The following is a 15,373-nucleotide window of genomic DNA, read 5'->3' as shown; positions in this document are numbered from 1 at the left end:
ATAATTATTAATATTGATTTTGTAAACTTATTATCACAATATTAGTGTTTATGTTAATTTAAATTTTAGGAAAGAAAATAATAATATTTTTTATTGTATAAATTAATAAACTTCGTTTAGTTCGACTATTAATTGATTAAGATTCATTTCATGAAAATATTTATTTATAAAGTGGGTGGTATGTATTTTTATTATTTATTTAATTTATTTTAATTTAAATATTATTGGAAAAAAAAAAAAAAAGAGATATTATTGCAGATTTTTGATTTTAAGCAAAAAATGATTTTTTTTGAATTTTTTTTATTTTTTATTTTATTTTATTTTTTTTTTATTAAATAAAAATACAAAGAAATAAAAAAGTGTGCTTTTATTAATGGGTGAGGCTTAAGAAAAATTAACATTAAAAATAAAAAATAAAAAATAAAAAATAAAAATAAAAAATAAAAAATAAAATAAAAAATAACTATGTAAATTTTTCTATTGTATTGGTTCGACTTTAATAATGGTATTAATATTTAAGTGGAGAGAAGAAATAAATATTACTATGCAATAAAATAACCAATATTATTACTGTATTTAAATCGTAAAGAAATTATGGGCGTGTGTTTTGTTATTATTGGTGTTTGGGAAAGGAGAGGAGTGAAGAAAGGTATTTAAAAAACAACAATAGTGAATACGACCCATTATAATTACAATAACATTAAATCGATCAATAATAAATAAAATACAAACCCTTTTTTTTTTTTTTTTTTTTTTTTATGATTTAATTGCGGTTTATTTTGATTTTTATGATTATTGCGTTAATTAGAAATACTCGCCACTATAAAAACCAATTAGAACCAACCCATTATATTAAAAGAAAAAAATAATAAAAAAAATGGTTTTTTTGGCAAATTACAATTGACAAATTTGAAGAATATGTTTTTTGTAAAACTTGAAAAAAAAAAAAATTTGGGTGGCGCACCTTTGTAAAATCTCTTTCTTTTTGATTAAATATAAATCTAATAGTTGTCACACTATCCAGATTTGTAGAGTAAAAAAAAATGTGTGTTACAACTACACAACCAACTTTTAATAAATTTAAATTTGAATTTTTCTAACTGTAAAAAAAAAACAAACAAAAACAACCACAGTGTATATATTAACCATGATTATGAAAACTGAAACCCGTTCTATTCTTTCCTACATAGTTATGTAGTTATATATTTTTGTACAGTCATAATATTAAAAATACAAATAATACGTGTAATTTTATTTAAAAATAAATGTGTGTATCTTTAATTTAAATTTTATTTTTTAAATTTTTTATTTTCATTTTTTTTTATTTTTTAAATTTTTTTATTTTATATTTTTTTATTTTTTTTTTTTTTAACCACTTTTTTTTCATTGTTTATTTGTTTTTATAAAACTAAAAATATATAATAATAATAATATAATATTACACAGTAACTTAAAGCACATTACAAAGACATCTTTATATTATATTTTTAATATTACTTATGTGTAGCTTTAAGAACGAAATTATTTATTAGCACAAAATAGAAATAAACATATATTCATAAATAATAAAAAGAAATGGATAACTTAATTCAGTCATTAAAAAAGGATTTCAAGGAAAAGGGTTTTGATATTGTCGAACCATTTAGAGTAAATATACAATACAATATTGCTGTAAATATTTAATTTATAGAGGTATTAATTGTTTTTTTTTTTAAAATTGTTTTAGGTTAATGAATATAATGGCGCAGCATTACATAAATTAAATAATTTTGAAATTGAAGATGCAACAGGTATTATTATTGGATGTACTAAAAATTTTTGGAAACACTTTGAAGAATTTATTAAAAGAATTAACGAAATTCCAAAAGATCCAATGAATTCATTTGTAATCGATACCATCGAAAATGTTATAAAGAATAACCAAAAAATTCAAGAATATGAACACGAAATTCGTTATGATTTCAATACACCTGCCAGTGGTAAATATGTCCACATCCAAACATGTGGTCATTTCGCAGGTGTTGCTGCCTATGATCAAGATGTAATGTGGTGTGTCCATCCAACCTATGGCTTATGGTTTGTTTTTAGAAGTGTAGTTATCATTAAAATCAACTATGAAGGCAAATCACCTGTTTTACCACCCAAAGATTTATTATCAGACTTTGATAAATCTGAAATGAAAAAACACACTCAAATTGCCATCGATGAAGGTTGGTGTAATTTAGAAACTCGTTTAAAAATTAGAGATGCTTGTCCAATTGGTAAAGAATTATATCGTTATGAAGGTGACATGTTTGATTATTTCTATCCTTTAAAAAGATCTTCAAAAAGTGTTTTAGAAGCAATGTTGGTAAATAACAGCAATAGTAATGGTAAATCTGAAGAACAAAAAGAATAATGTGACAAATAAAAATAAAAATAAAATAAAAAGAATAAAAATATATTTTCGATAACACCCATTTCAGTTTTTTTAGTTTTTATTTAACACAATTTTTTTTAGTTTTTTTTTTTTTTCAAAAAAAATTTTATTTTAATAATAAAATATTTTTATAATAATATTATTATAATATATTTATAATTATAAAAAAAAAAGTTAAATTTTTATCATTGCAAATTATTGTAACCAAAAAAAAAAAGCCATCAAAATTTAAAAAAAAATTGAAAAAAATATCTTGGGTGAAAAAAAAAAAAAAAAAAAAAAAAAATAAAGTCATTATTTTTATTATTTTTATTTTAATTTATAGCTTTTTTTATATTTTTAGAGAAACTTAAGAAATAAAAAAGATAGTGTATTTTTTTTAAAATTTTTAGATTTCTTAATATAATTATTTGTTATTTCAATATTTGTTGTAATTTTATCACACCCATAATCATATAATCACTCCAGTCAATAAAATGAGTTTTGGATTCAAACCAGCAGCTAAACCAGCCCCAGCTCCATTAAAACCAGCTTTTGGTTCACCATTAAAACCAGCAGGTGGTGCTCCACCACCAACAGGTTCACCATTAAAACCAGCAGGTGGTGCTCCACCACCAGTAGGTGCAAGACCAGGTGTTGCCCCACCAACAGGCGCACCATTAAAACCAGCAGGTGGTGCTCCACCACCATCATTTGGTGCTAAACCAGCTGGTCCACCACCAACAGGTGCACCATTCAAACCAGCAGGCGGTGCCCCACCACCATCATTTGGTGCTAAACCAGCTGGTCCACCACCAACAGGTGCCCCATTAAAACCAGCAGGCGGTGCTCCACCACCAGTTGGCGCAAGACCAGGTGCCCCACCACCAGTTGGTGCAAGACCAGGTGTTGCACCACCATCAGGTGCTCCAATGAAACGTAAGATAGCTACTACTATTAATAGTACACTGCCATTATCATTTATTAAAACCAATACTAATTTATAATTTTTTAAATATTTTTAGCATCACCAGCAGGACCACCAAAACCAATGGGTAGTTCCGCACCACCACCATCATCAGCTCCAGTTGCTGCACCAAGACCATCACCATCAGCCCCACCAAAACCAGCACCAAAAAAAGTAGAAAGCGACGACGATGATGGATGGTCAGATGATGAAGATGACACACCAAAAATTCTTTGCACATGTCGTGTTGTTAGAGATTATATCCCAGCAAACAATAAAACATTAACATTAATTCAAGACGATTTAGTTTACGTTTTCAAAAAGACTGGAAATATGTGGGAAGGTGAAACAAAAGGTGTTTATGGTACTTTCCCAAAAGAATATGTAGTTGAACTTGAAAAGTAAAAAACAATAACAAAAAAAAAAAACTCAACAATATAACTAAACCAACAAAATTTATTTATTAATACCAACAAAATCAAAAACAAAATCAAAAACAAAAACATCTTTAAAAAATAAATAAAAATTTATTTTTGTGTATTATTTATAAAAAAAAAAAAAAAAAAAAAAAAACAAGGTTAAATTTATTTATTTTTTTATTTTTTAACAGATGAGCTTGCAAATTTATGTGATAAGAAATCAACTAAATCTGGTGCTATATTTTGAACGATTACACCAAATTTACCTTTTGCACTTTGAATTAATTCCCTACGACGTTGACGTTCGGCTTCGAGAATTTCAGCGGCACATCTTTCAGCGGTCATAAAATTACCTTTGTTTCTTTCGACTTTGTTGCCATCGAGTGTTTTTAAATTATCGTGGAATTCAGTCAAAATGAAACCTGGATTGACAATGGTAATTTGAATATCTTTAGTTTCGTGACGGAGTGAATTGAAGAAACCTTGGACAGCATGTTTACTTGCAGAGTAGCTGGTTCTTAAAGCAGTACCAAATTTACCAGCCAATGAAGAAATAACCACAATGGAACCTTTAGATTGAATTAAATATGGGAATACTAAATGGGTACAATAGACTAATGAGAAATAATTAATTTCCATGTTATCTCTATAAATTTGAATATCATCACCTAATTTACTAAATTCAATTAAAGAACCTAAACCAGCATTCCAAACACAAATATCAATCTTTGAATAATTATCTATGACAGTTTGAACCATTTGTCTATTTGAATATTAATAATAATAATATATACTTGTGTTAATAAAACCAATGCTATATTTTAAAATACACTGTTTTAAATGAAATAATTTTACATACTTGCAATCATCTTGGATAGTTAAATCAGCCTTAACTACTAAAAGATCTTCGTCTTTAACTCTTGAATAATTTTTTAAAATATTTTCTTTAACTCTATTTAATTGTTCGGTTCTTCTAGCAACCAATACAACCCTAAAAATATAAATAATTATTAGTATCATTTATATTATTAATTATATATGTATTTATTTGATAGTTTACTTTGAACCTAATCTAGCATATTGTTTTGCACATTCTTCACCAATACCGCCACTTGCGCCGGTAATAATAACAACTTTGCCTTTATATGAGGATAAAGGTTTTTCTCTTAACTTTGGTAATAAAAATTGGTCAACAATGTAATATACTGTTAAAAATGTAAATAAAACGGATAAAACTGATTTAAGGACTATATATGGAAATCCAATAAATAACAATAATGATCCAACAACCATTTTTTATTTTTATTTGATTTAATTTAAATTTAATTTCCTTTTGAAAAAATGATAAATAAAATTAAATAAAAAAAAAATTTTTAAAAAAAAAATAAAAAAAATTTTAAAAAAACATAAAATTATAAAATTTTATAAAAAAAAAAGATAATCTAAAAAAAAAATAACAATGTTTTTTTTATATTTATATTTATAAAATAATATTTATTTTAATAAAAATTAATAAAACTAGTTTCACTTTCTACAACTGATGGCATGCATTTAATAGGTTTAGTTTATCATACTCTTGAAATTAATTTTATTTAATTTTATTAATTTGTCATCTAATATTTAATTATTTACATTCAAAACATCTTCACATATTATTTAAATTCAGTTTTATATTTTTTTTTAATTTTTTATAAAATAGGTGTTGAAAATATTTTCTATTTTTTTTTTTTCATTTATTAAAAAAAAAAAAAAAAACCCCCACACAATAAATTATATTTTTTTTTTTACATTTTATTAAGATACAGATAATTAGAAAATAAAAATAAAAATAAAATTTAGAAGAATGAATCCAATTACTAGCAATATTATAATATTATATGGTGGGAAAACAGGATGGATTGGTAAAAAAATGTATGAATTAATGAAAGAAAAGAGTATTGATGTTTATGTTTCAAGCTGTAGATTAGAAAATAGGGAAGAGATATTAAAGGAACTAGACTCAATAAAACCAATTTCAGTAATTAATTGCGCAGGTGTTACTGGTAGACCCAATGTCGATTGGTGTGAAGATAATAAACAAGAAACTATAAGGTAGGAAAATTAAATTTCAAAATATCTTAATTACTTATTTTTTATTATTAACTTAATATTTATAGATCAAATGTAATAGGTACATTAAATCTAATAGATTGTTGTTATTTAAAAAACATTCATATTACAAATTTTGCAACAGGTTGTGTATATAAATATGATGATAAGCATCCAGTTAATAGTGGTATAGGGTTTACCGAAGAGGAGGAATTTAATTATTTTGACTCACATTATAGCGTCACTAAACAAATGGTTGAAAAGTTATCAAAGCACTATCCAAATACTTTAACATTACGTTTAAGAATGCCAATATCAGAATCATTGGAAGAACCTAGAAACTTTATTACAAAAATCAAAAACTACAAGCGTGTTGTAAATATACCAAATAGTTGTACTGTGCTACCCGATTTATTACCAGTTGCTTTGGATATGACATTAAAACAATTAAAAGGTATTTTCAATTTCGTTAATCCAGGTGTTATCAGTCATAACGAGGTCTTAAATCTTTATATCCAATATATAGATCCACAATTTGTTTATGAAAACTTTACTGAAGAAGAACAATCTAAAATATTAAAATGTGGTAGAAGTAATAACCATTTGGATACATCCAAATTAGAAAGAATTTATCCAGACCTACCCCATATCAAAAACTCGATAGAGTTAATTTTTAAAAATATAAACAATAATAAATAAATTTATTTCATTTTTTCTTTTTATTTTCATATATCAAAATATTGCTCGTGCTTGTATTAGAAAAAGTAATTGTATCTCTTGATCGCGGTATACAATTTTATATTTAGTATGTGTTTTACGCTGGTAGTTTCTTTCAACACCATTTTGTAATGTAGATGGAGCTACTTTAGTTATAGATAAATAATAAATATAAATAATTCTAATAATCAAATAAATATACAATTATTTGTTTGTGAAAACTAAAACTGAAAACTGAAAACCAAAAAATAAAATTTTATTTTTTAAATTTTTCAATTTTTTTATTTTTATTTTATTTTTAATTTTTAATTTTAAATAATAAATTATTTAAAATAAAGGAAAATATAAATATTATTTAGTTGAGATATAACTATAACTGTAATATTCATTTAATTCTAAAATGCATATGAATACATTACAATTTATATCTCCTGGAAGATTCGATCATCTCCTGAAAGATGGTACCAATAAAAAGATTCCGGCTTGCCAGACTCGAACTAGCAACCGATTGATAACAGGATATTACTACAGTCAATCGCGCTACCATTGCGCCAAAGCCGGATTGTTTGAAATCAAAAATGCATAAAAATTTTTTTACAAAAATCAAATAATTAAATAATCATAAATAAATTACTAAAAACTCTTTTAAAAATAAATTAATAAAAGTCTTGTTAACCTTTGCACCATTCTTATTGAAAGGGTAAGTCAAAAATTCGTGTTTAGCGATTATTACAAAAAAAAGTTAAAATTTTTTTTAGGATTTCAAATAATTTAAAAATAATAGAATCAAATTGTAATACTTTTTATTTCTTTTTGTGAAAAAAAATAATAAAAAAAAATTAGAAAAAAAAAAAAATTTTAAAATTAAATAATTTGAAAAAAATGTTATTTAGTTTTATATTTTTTAAAAGGATAAAATCTACATTTAAAAAATATTATTTAAATTGTTTTATTAAAAGTTTGGGGTATATATTACAAATAAATAATTTAGAAACATTTTCTGTGGACGATTGATGGACCTGATTCGTCATATTCTTCTTTTGAAATCCACATTTGTTGGAAAGTTGAGAGTGAAGCTAAAATTGAACCACCAATCCAGACAGAGTATTTACGTTCTGGTGGAGCAATGATTTTAATTTTCATGGTTGATGGGGCTAAAGCAGTTAATTCTTTGTTCATACGATCAGCAATACCTGGGAACATAGTTGTACCACCTGATAAGACGACATTACCGTATAAATCTTTACGAATATCAACATCACATTTCATGATTGAGTTGTAAGTGGTTTCGTGGATACCAGCTGATTCCATACCTAAGAATGATGGTTGGAATAAGGCTTCTGGGCAACGGAAACGTTCGTTACCGATGGTGATGACTTGACCATCTGGTAATTCATATGATTTTTCTAAAGCAGATGATGAGGCAGCAGTTTGCATTTCAGCTTCAAAGTCTAAGGCAACGTAGGCTAATTTTTCTTTGATATCTCTGACGATTTCTCTTTCAGCAGTGGTGGTGAATGAGTAACCACGTTCAGTTAAGATTTTCATCAAGTAATCAGTTAAATCACGACCAGCTAAATCTAAACGTAAGATGGCATGTGGTAAAGCATAACCTTCATAGATTGGAACAGTGTGTGAGACACCATCACCTGAATCCATGACAATACCGGTGGTACGACCTGAGGCGTATAATGATAAGACGGCTTGAATGGCGACGTACATGGCTGGGGTGTTGAAGGTTTCGAACATAATTTGGGTCATTTTTTCTCTGTTAGCTTTTGGATTTAATGGGGCTTCAGTTAATAAGACTGGGTGTTCTTCTGGGGCAACACGTAATTCGTTGTAGAAAGTATGATGCCAGATTTTTTCCATATCATCCCAGTTGGTAACGATACCGTGTTCAATTGGGTATTTGAGGGTTAAGATACCTCTCTTTGATTGGGCTTCATCACCAACATATGAGTCTTTTTGACCCATACCGACCATAACACCAGTGTGTCTTGGACGACCAACAATTGATGGGAAAACAGCTCTTGGAGCATCATCACCAGCAAAACCGGCTTTGCACATACCTGAACCGTTATCGATAACTATTTAATTAAATTAAAATAATTAATATTGAAATTCAATTTTGCAAACTTTAAACTATGAATTGCTTTTTTTTAAATGTTTGAAATTTTCACAAATATAAAAAAAAGGAATAATTATTTTATTTTAATTTGACATACCTAAAGCTTGAACATCTTCACCTTCCATTTTATTTGTATATATATTATTTATTAAATTTGAATTAATGAAAAAAATAAAAAAAAATTAATCTGGATTTTTATAAAAAAAAATTTTAAAAAAAAAAATAAAATATAAAAAATATAAAAATTAAAAAAAAAATATTTTTTTTCAAAACCCATTCACACCCACACAAAAAAATTATTGTTTCCAATAAAATTTTTGTAATTTTGCTGTTATATTCAAATAAAATAATAATAAAAAAAAAACTGAAGCTATTATCTCTACAAAAAATAAAGAATAAAAAAATAATTTTTATTTTTATACTTTTTTAATAAATTTATAATTAATTTATAATTAATTTATAATTAATTTATAATTTTTTTATTGTTTAATTCAAAATATTTACTAGGAATATTTATAAATAGATATTCAAAAAATATTAAAAATAAAAAATACTAATAATAATAATATTAAAAATTATAATATATAAAATAATAATAATAAATACCATCATGTATCCATGCCATTCACATGGTTCGTTTGGTAAAGCAGAAAAAAAAAAAAAATGGATATTTTTATTATTAAAAATGGGAAATCCATTTTATTTTAATTTTTTTTAAAAAAATTTTATTTTTTTTTTTTTTTAATTTTTTTTTTTTATATAAATTAATCTTTTTTAATTTTTTTTTATTAATTACTTTTAAAATCAAATAAATATATATACAAATAAAATGGAAGGTGAAGATGTTCAAGCTTTAGGTATGTTAAAATATATTTTAGAAAAATATTAAAATTTTTTTTTTTTTAAAAAAAATAATATTTATTAACATCAAAATTTTCATTTAAATTTATAGTTATCGATAACGGTTCAGGTATGTGCAAAGCCGGTTTTGCTGGTGATGATGCTCCAAGAGCTGTTTTCCCATCAATTGTTGGTCGTCCAAGACACACTGGTGTTATGGTCGGTATGGGTCAAAAAGACTCATATGTTGGTGATGAAGCCCAATCAAAGAGAGGTATCTTAACCCTCAAATACCCAATTGAACACGGTATCGTTACCAACTGGGATGATATGGAAAAAATCTGGCATCATACTTTCTACAACGAATTACGTGTTGCCCCAGAAGAACACCCAGTCTTATTAACTGAAGCCCCATTAAATCCAAAAGCTAACAGAGAAAAAATGACCCAAATTATGTTCGAAACCTTCAACACCCCAGCCATGTACGTCGCCATTCAAGCCGTCTTATCATTATACGCCTCAGGTCGTACCACCGGTATTGTCATGGATTCAGGTGATGGTGTCTCCCACACTGTTCCAATCTACGAAGGTTATGCTTTACCACATGCCATCTTACGTTTAGATTTAGCTGGTCGTGATTTAACCGATTACTTGATGAAAATCTTAACTGAACGTGGTTACTCATTCACCACCACTGCTGAAAGAGAAATCGTCAGAGATATCAAAGAAAAATTAGCCTACGTTGCCTTAGACTTTGAAGCTGAAATGCAAACTGCTGCCTCATCATCTGCTTTAGAAAAATCATATGAATTACCAGATGGTCAAGTCATCACCATCGGTAACGAACGTTTCCGTTGCCCAGAAGCCTTATTCCAACCATCATTCTTAGGTATGGAATCAGCTGGTATCCACGAAACCACTTACAACTCAATCATGAAATGTGATGTTGATATTCGTAAAGATTTATACGGTAATGTCGTCTTATCAGGTGGTACAACTATGTTCCCAGGTATTGCTGATCGTATGAACAAAGAATTAACTGCTTTAGCCCCATCAACCATGAAAATTAAAATCATTGCTCCACCAGAACGTAAATACTCTGTCTGGATTGGTGGTTCAATTTTAGCTTCACTCTCAACTTTCCAACAAATGTGGATTTCAAAAGAAGAATATGACGAATCAGGTCCATCAATCGTCCACAGAAAATGTTTCTAAATTATTCAAAATTCTGTATATTTATTTGTATATATAACAAAAACTTTAATAAAACAATTTAAATAATATTTTTTAACTGTCGATTTTATCCTTTTAAAAAATATAAAACTATAAAAAAAGTATCAAATATTATTAAAATCTCCGTTTTATATTTGGAATAATATTAATATGTAAATTATACCAATATATTAATAACTTTTTGGACAGCCAGAATAATTCTTCTTTAAATATAACTATTTTAGTAATTATTATATTTTTTTACAAATTTTTTTAAAAATTTAATCTATAAACCTAAAGTAGTTGGATTAATGTTAGTTTTATCTTTGATAATCTAAAAGATACTATTAAATAGTTTTTTATTATAATATTTGTTAAGTTTCTTTCAAAACTAAATAAAAAATGAAGAACTAAGGTAAATAAATATTAAATTTTGAATGAATAAATAAAATTTTTTTTTTATTTTTTTTTTTTTTATTATTATTACCATGTTATTAAAAATGAAAAGAAGCTATTTAAAAGCTATATATTTTAAAAATGAAAAACTTAATTTTATTAAGGTTTTAAAAAAAAATAATTTTAAACAAATCGAAAATGGTAATTATTAATATTTCTATTTTTTTATATTTTTTATATTTTTAGTTTTTTTAATTTTTATTTTTTTTATTTTTTTTTTCTTACCCCCAATATATAGTAAAAAATGAAATAAAGTTTGGAAATAGTATATGGTTTGTTGATGATTTAGAATCACCCAATATTTTATTTTCGTTTCAATTATTAGATGCTCTAATAAAAGTTATTACAAATGAAAGAAATTTAGAAAAAATAGAAAAAGCTATTAAATCAATTAATTGGGGCATCGGGTTTTTAAATAATTTTGATTTATCAGCAATAGATATCAAAAAAATTAAATTAGATATTGGTTTTTCTAGTGGTATTGATTATCATTTAAAGAATTATGTAAGTAGTTATATATTACCAGAAATAAACAGTATGGAGTTATATAATCTATTAAAAAAACAATTAGAAAATTATGGGTTTTGTGTTGGTTCATCCCCGCTATTTAACGAATTTTTTATAAAAATCAATGATAATAAAATAAAAGAAGAAAAAATTAAAGAATTAGAAAAGAATTTAGATGGGAATGAAGATTATTTAAACAATGATGAAATTGATTTTGTAATGGAGAAATGGGGATTCAAAGGAGAACATTCAAAAAATGAGTTTAAATGGGCAGTGGATAATAAATTAGCAATCTGTTATAGAATGAAAGAGAACTATATAGATGAAAATGGAGATGGTCAAGTTAATAGGAAATTGGTATGTTGGAACATTATCAAATCAGATGGTAAAACTGCTCATTTTTACACACTACCAGATTATAGAAATAAAGGTTACGCAAGAAAAGTTAAATCTAAAGTCATTATTGAAGGTTTGAAGAGGGACATCACCGTTTTTTCATTCATTGACGTTACCAATATCCAGTCTCAAGGTATCAGTTTAGAGCTTGGGTTAAAAAAAGGAAAAGAATGCCAAATTTTAAAAGCAGATAAATTATAAATAAAAAAAAAAGAATTATAATATATTACATTAAAAAGTAGTACATATCTCACCCTTGAAAAAGAGTTGAAGACCATCGACATCGATATTTGGATGATGACCTGATTCCATAGTGGAATACTATTTATCATACAGTTAATAAAGAATTTTTATAATAAATAAGTATTTATTTATTTAGTTTATAATGTATTATTAAAAATTAATTATTTTTATTTTTACTATTGTTTTTATTTTTATTTATTTATTTTAAAATATGAATTTAAATTAATGCTTTATAAAATTTAACATGATCTTCTATATCCAATAAAGCATGTGGATTTAAAATATTGGTTGGTATATTATATTTTTCACCTAAATAATGTTAAAAATAGTGTTATTAGTGTGGGTAGTTTTTATTTGTATGCATATTAATAAATTACTTACCATTATATATTTTTGTTAAAACATTTCTAATTTTTTTATTACTAATTGATCTTGGTAGTTCATTTACTATAATTAAATGTTTGATGAATACTTTTTCAATCATTGCATTGAATATTAAAGATTTATTAATTTTTTCTAATAATTGATCTGTAAATTGTTTTGGCTGTTGGTAATGAATCTGTTTAAATTGATCTTTTAATATTACAAATGCTGCTGGTGCTTGTTCCGAGGGGTCATTAGGGTTTAGTGATGATACAGGTACTACGACATTATCATAAATCATTTCACTACCTTGGATAAAATCTTCAAAAAATGTGTTGTATGCTAATTTGTTATTTCCTATATTGATTGTGTCTTCTGTCCTAGACACTATAAAATAATATCCATTTTCATCAAAATATCCTATATCGCCACTTCTATAATAATCTGGGTACTCGTCAAGGTATTTGTTATTGAGTTTTGTTTGATATTGATCGTCATAAAGAATTGATTGTATGTGTAGTGGTGAAAGTGGTAATTTAATTACAAGTTCACCGAGCTGATATGGTTTTGCAATGATTTCTTTTGTTATTGGGGACTTTAAGCCAACATTAAGACCTGCGACCGGGACACCTGATGATTTTGGAAGAAAAGGTACTTGATGAGATGGATATGTTAATATAACACCAGTTTCAGTTTGACCATAGCTATCATTGATTGGGGCACCTATTTTTTTTGCAATAAAATCTGTCATTAAAGGACTGATGTTTTCACCACCCAAGATAATTGATTTTAAACTAGATATGTCATACTTTTTGATAGTATCGGCATTTGGATCTATACTATGGACCACTCTAAATACAAATGTTGTCGAAACCATAATTTTAACTTTATACTTTTCGATGATTCTAAAGTATTCATAAGTGGGTGTTGTTTGGTCACCCTCATATACTACTAAAGTTGAACCGTGAAAAAGTGAGCCATATATTAAGTTTAGGCCAAAACTCCAACCAATATTTGTTGTTGTAAAATATGTTTCACCAGCTTTAAAGTTATAGTTACACTTGAATGAATAGCACAGATTGGCTAAATAGCAACCGGTTTCATTATTGAAGCCTTTTGGCTCGCCAGTAGTACCACTTGAAAATGTCACAGATACAGTATGGGATGATTCTAATATTTCATATTCTGTTAATGGCTCTACACCTTGTACAATTTCATTCCAATCTAATTCACCTTCTATCTGAATATTTCGAAATGCTTTATTCTCTTCTTTACTGAAAAATTCTTCTTGCTTCTCTTTACTGATAAATCCAATACGGTTATGAATAATTGTATGGTTTACCTTGTGTGTTGATGCATCTAATGCTTCTTTAAGTGTGGAAATAATATATTTACATCCTTTTCCTTTAACACAAAAATTTGCAGTAATTATTAGTTTGGGTTGGAAATAGTTTATTTTTGATGATAATTGGTTTGGCTCCAATAGTGTAGCTGTGTTACTATAAATTGCACCAATACGAGTACAGGAGAGCATGGCAATATGGGTTTCTATATAACTTGGCATTAATATAATAATTTTATCACCTTTGCCAATACCCAAGTTTTTTAAAACTCTTGAGAATACACATACACGTTGCCATAGTTCTTTATAAGTAATCTGGGAAAATGAGTTCATTGATGGACACTCGCTATAGATTGCAACTTGATCACCTCTTTCTTTTAAATGAACATCCAAAACATTATTACATACATTTACATAACCATCCTTAAACCATTCTGGTCTTCTTTCGTTGCCACTCCATAATTGTGTATATTGTTTATCCCTTTATATATATACATGATTGTAAAAATATTTGTGTGGTTGTGAATGATGAAGCGAATTTTAATTTTTAAAATTACAAAAAAAAAAAAAATAAATAAAAAATTAATAAAAAATTAATAAAAAAAAAAAAAAAATCTATGTATCATTACCAATGAATTTTTTTTCCTACTTGATTCCAGAATGATAAAAAATCGTTTTTTGAAAACTCTATATCATTCTTATAATTAAATGGTTCACTTAGCTCATAGTTTCTTGAAATCATTTTTTAAAAAACTATATAAAAATATTTATTATTTTAATATTTTAATTATTGTTTCTAAAATATAAAAATAAAAAATATAAAAAAAAATTGTCTATAAAATAAAAATAAACAAAATAATAGTACTATTAAATTTTAATAAATTAATAAATGAATACAACATTTAAAATATAAAAATTAAATAATTTATGAGAAAAATCTATAATGATATCAAGATTATAATTATTACCAAAAATAAATTATATTAAAAAAAAAAAAATTTTATTTATATTTTTTTATAAATATTTGTTTTTTTATCTGTTTGAATATAACACTCAATTAAAAATCTTTTAAAATGACAACGGTTAAAATAATAAAACTGTTTTATTACTTAACAATCTAAAATATAAATAAATTATACCTAAAAGGGAATTTAGTTTTTCAGAAATCCACGCTCATCATTAACTATTTAATAAATATGGTAATAAATAATAAATAATGACTTTTACCTATATTTATAAAAAATTATATAAAATTAATAATGACCAATAAAATGATTGTAACCTTTTAAATTTA

The 15,373-nt window shown here is 25.5% G+C and overlaps 9 protein-coding genes across 9 annotated transcripts; 6 read left to right on the top strand and 3 right to left on the bottom strand.

Annotated features, from left to right (window-relative positions):
- The first annotated feature begins 1,387 nt into the window (after positions 1-1,387).
- DICPUDRAFT_92412 (uncharacterized protein) lies at positions 1,388-2,458 on the top strand. Its single transcript, XM_003289961.1, has 2 exons — positions 1,388-1,647; positions 1,727-2,458. Exons 1-2 carry the CDS (start codon positions 1,576-1,578, stop codon positions 2,396-2,398), a joined length of 744 nt encoding a protein of 247 aa, XP_003290009.1. The 5' UTR covers positions 1,388-1,575; the 3' UTR covers positions 2,399-2,458.
- Positions 2,459-2,895: 437 nt separating this feature from the next.
- Positions 2,896-3,770, top strand: DICPUDRAFT_154487 (uncharacterized protein; the record flags this gene model as incomplete). The annotated part of the gene is made up of 2 exons (XM_003289960.1): positions 2,896-3,337; positions 3,424-3,770. The coding sequence occupies 2 exons, from the start codon at positions 2,896-2,898 to the stop codon at positions 3,768-3,770; spliced, it is 789 nt and encodes a 262-aa protein (XP_003290008.1).
- A 191-nt stretch (positions 3,771-3,961) lies between these two features.
- On the bottom strand, positions 3,962-5,077 carry DICPUDRAFT_36659 (uncharacterized protein; the record flags this gene model as incomplete). The annotated part of the gene is made up of 3 exons (XM_003289951.1): positions 3,962-4,547; positions 4,644-4,775; positions 4,845-5,077. The coding sequence occupies 3 exons, from the start codon at positions 5,075-5,077 to the stop codon at positions 3,962-3,964; spliced, it is 951 nt and encodes a 316-aa protein (XP_003289999.1).
- Positions 5,078-5,588: 511 nt separating this feature from the next.
- DICPUDRAFT_92411 (uncharacterized protein) lies at positions 5,589-6,606 on the top strand. The gene has a single exon (XM_003289959.1). It carries the CDS (start codon positions 6,125-6,127, stop codon positions 6,569-6,571), a length of 447 nt encoding a protein of 148 aa, XP_003290007.1. The 5' UTR covers positions 5,589-6,124; the 3' UTR covers positions 6,572-6,606.
- Positions 6,607-6,989: 383 nt separating this feature from the next.
- DICPUDRAFT_154484 (uncharacterized protein) lies at positions 6,990-7,175 on the top strand (the record flags this gene model as incomplete). Its single annotated transcript, XM_003289958.1, has 1 exon — positions 6,990-7,175. One exon carries the CDS (start codon positions 6,990-6,992, stop codon positions 7,173-7,175), a length of 186 nt encoding a protein of 61 aa, XP_003290006.1.
- A 305-nt stretch (positions 7,176-7,480) lies between these two features.
- DICPUDRAFT_92405 (uncharacterized protein) lies at positions 7,481-8,864 on the bottom strand. Its single transcript, XM_003289950.1, has 3 exons — positions 8,818-8,864; positions 7,571-8,679; positions 7,481-7,546 (listed from the first exon to the last, which is right to left on the bottom strand). Exons 1-2 carry the CDS (start codon positions 8,843-8,845, stop codon positions 7,577-7,579), a joined length of 1,131 nt encoding a protein of 376 aa, XP_003289998.1. The 5' UTR covers positions 8,846-8,864; the 3' UTR covers positions 7,481-7,546; positions 7,571-7,576.
- Positions 8,865-9,507: 643 nt separating this feature from the next.
- Positions 9,508-10,894, top strand: DICPUDRAFT_48914 (uncharacterized protein). The gene is made up of 2 exons (XM_003289957.1): positions 9,508-9,577; positions 9,673-10,894. The coding sequence occupies exons 1-2, from the start codon at positions 9,550-9,552 to the stop codon at positions 10,773-10,775; spliced, it is 1,131 nt and encodes a 376-aa protein (XP_003290005.1). The 5' UTR covers positions 9,508-9,549; the 3' UTR covers positions 10,776-10,894.
- A 378-nt stretch (positions 10,895-11,272) lies between these two features.
- Positions 11,273-12,332, top strand: DICPUDRAFT_36683 (uncharacterized protein; the record flags this gene model as incomplete). The annotated part of the gene is made up of 2 exons (XM_003289956.1): positions 11,273-11,369; positions 11,467-12,332. The coding sequence occupies 2 exons, from the start codon at positions 11,273-11,275 to the stop codon at positions 12,330-12,332; spliced, it is 963 nt and encodes a 320-aa protein (XP_003290004.1).
- Positions 12,333-12,591: 259 nt separating this feature from the next.
- DICPUDRAFT_154480 (uncharacterized protein) lies at positions 12,592-14,821 on the bottom strand (the record flags this gene model as incomplete). Its single annotated transcript, XM_003289949.1, has 3 exons — positions 12,592-12,683; positions 12,756-14,560; positions 14,709-14,821. 3 exons carry the CDS (start codon positions 14,819-14,821, stop codon positions 12,592-12,594), a joined length of 2,010 nt encoding a protein of 669 aa, XP_003289997.1.
- Positions 14,822-15,373: the final 552 nt, after the last annotated feature.

Source organism: Dictyostelium purpureum, assembly GCF_000190715.1.
Source record: "Dictyostelium purpureum unplaced genomic scaffold DICPUscaffold_201, whole genome shotgun sequence".
Classification (NCBI taxonomy): domain Eukaryota; phylum Evosea; class Eumycetozoa; order Dictyosteliales; family Dictyosteliaceae; genus Dictyostelium; species Dictyostelium purpureum.
Note: the sequence above shows the minus strand (reverse complement) of the source record. Positions and strands in the feature narration are given on the sequence as shown.

What these genes read in the sequence shown, in the direction of transcription:
- DICPUDRAFT_92411 (XM_003289959.1), top strand. Translation starts at nt 6,125, where the DNA reads ATGGTTGAAAAGTTATCAAAGCACTATCCAAATACTTTAACATTACGT.
- DICPUDRAFT_48914 (XM_003289957.1), top strand. Translation starts at nt 9,550, where the DNA reads ATGGAAGGTGAAGATGTTCAAGCTTTAG. An exon ending in TGAAGATGTTCAAGCTTTAG is followed by an intron (nt 9,578 to 9,672) that starts GTATGTTAAAAT and finishes TTAAATTTATAG; the next exon opens with TTATCGATAACGGTTCAGGT.
- DICPUDRAFT_92405 (XM_003289950.1), bottom strand. Translation starts at nt 8,845, where the DNA reads ATGGAAGGTGAAGATGTTCAAGCTTTAG. An exon ending in TGAAGATGTTCAAGCTTTAG is followed by an intron (nt 8,680 to 8,817) that starts GTATGTCAAATT and finishes TTAATTAAATAG; the next exon opens with TTATCGATAACGGTTCAGGT.
- DICPUDRAFT_92412 (XM_003289961.1), top strand. Translation starts at nt 1,576, where the DNA reads ATGGATAACTTAATTCAGTCATTAAAAAAGGATTTCAAGGAAAAGGGT. An exon ending in ATATTGTCGAACCATTTAGA is followed by an intron (nt 1,648 to 1,726) that starts GTAAATATACAA and finishes AAATTGTTTTAG; the next exon opens with GTTAATGAATATAATGGCGC.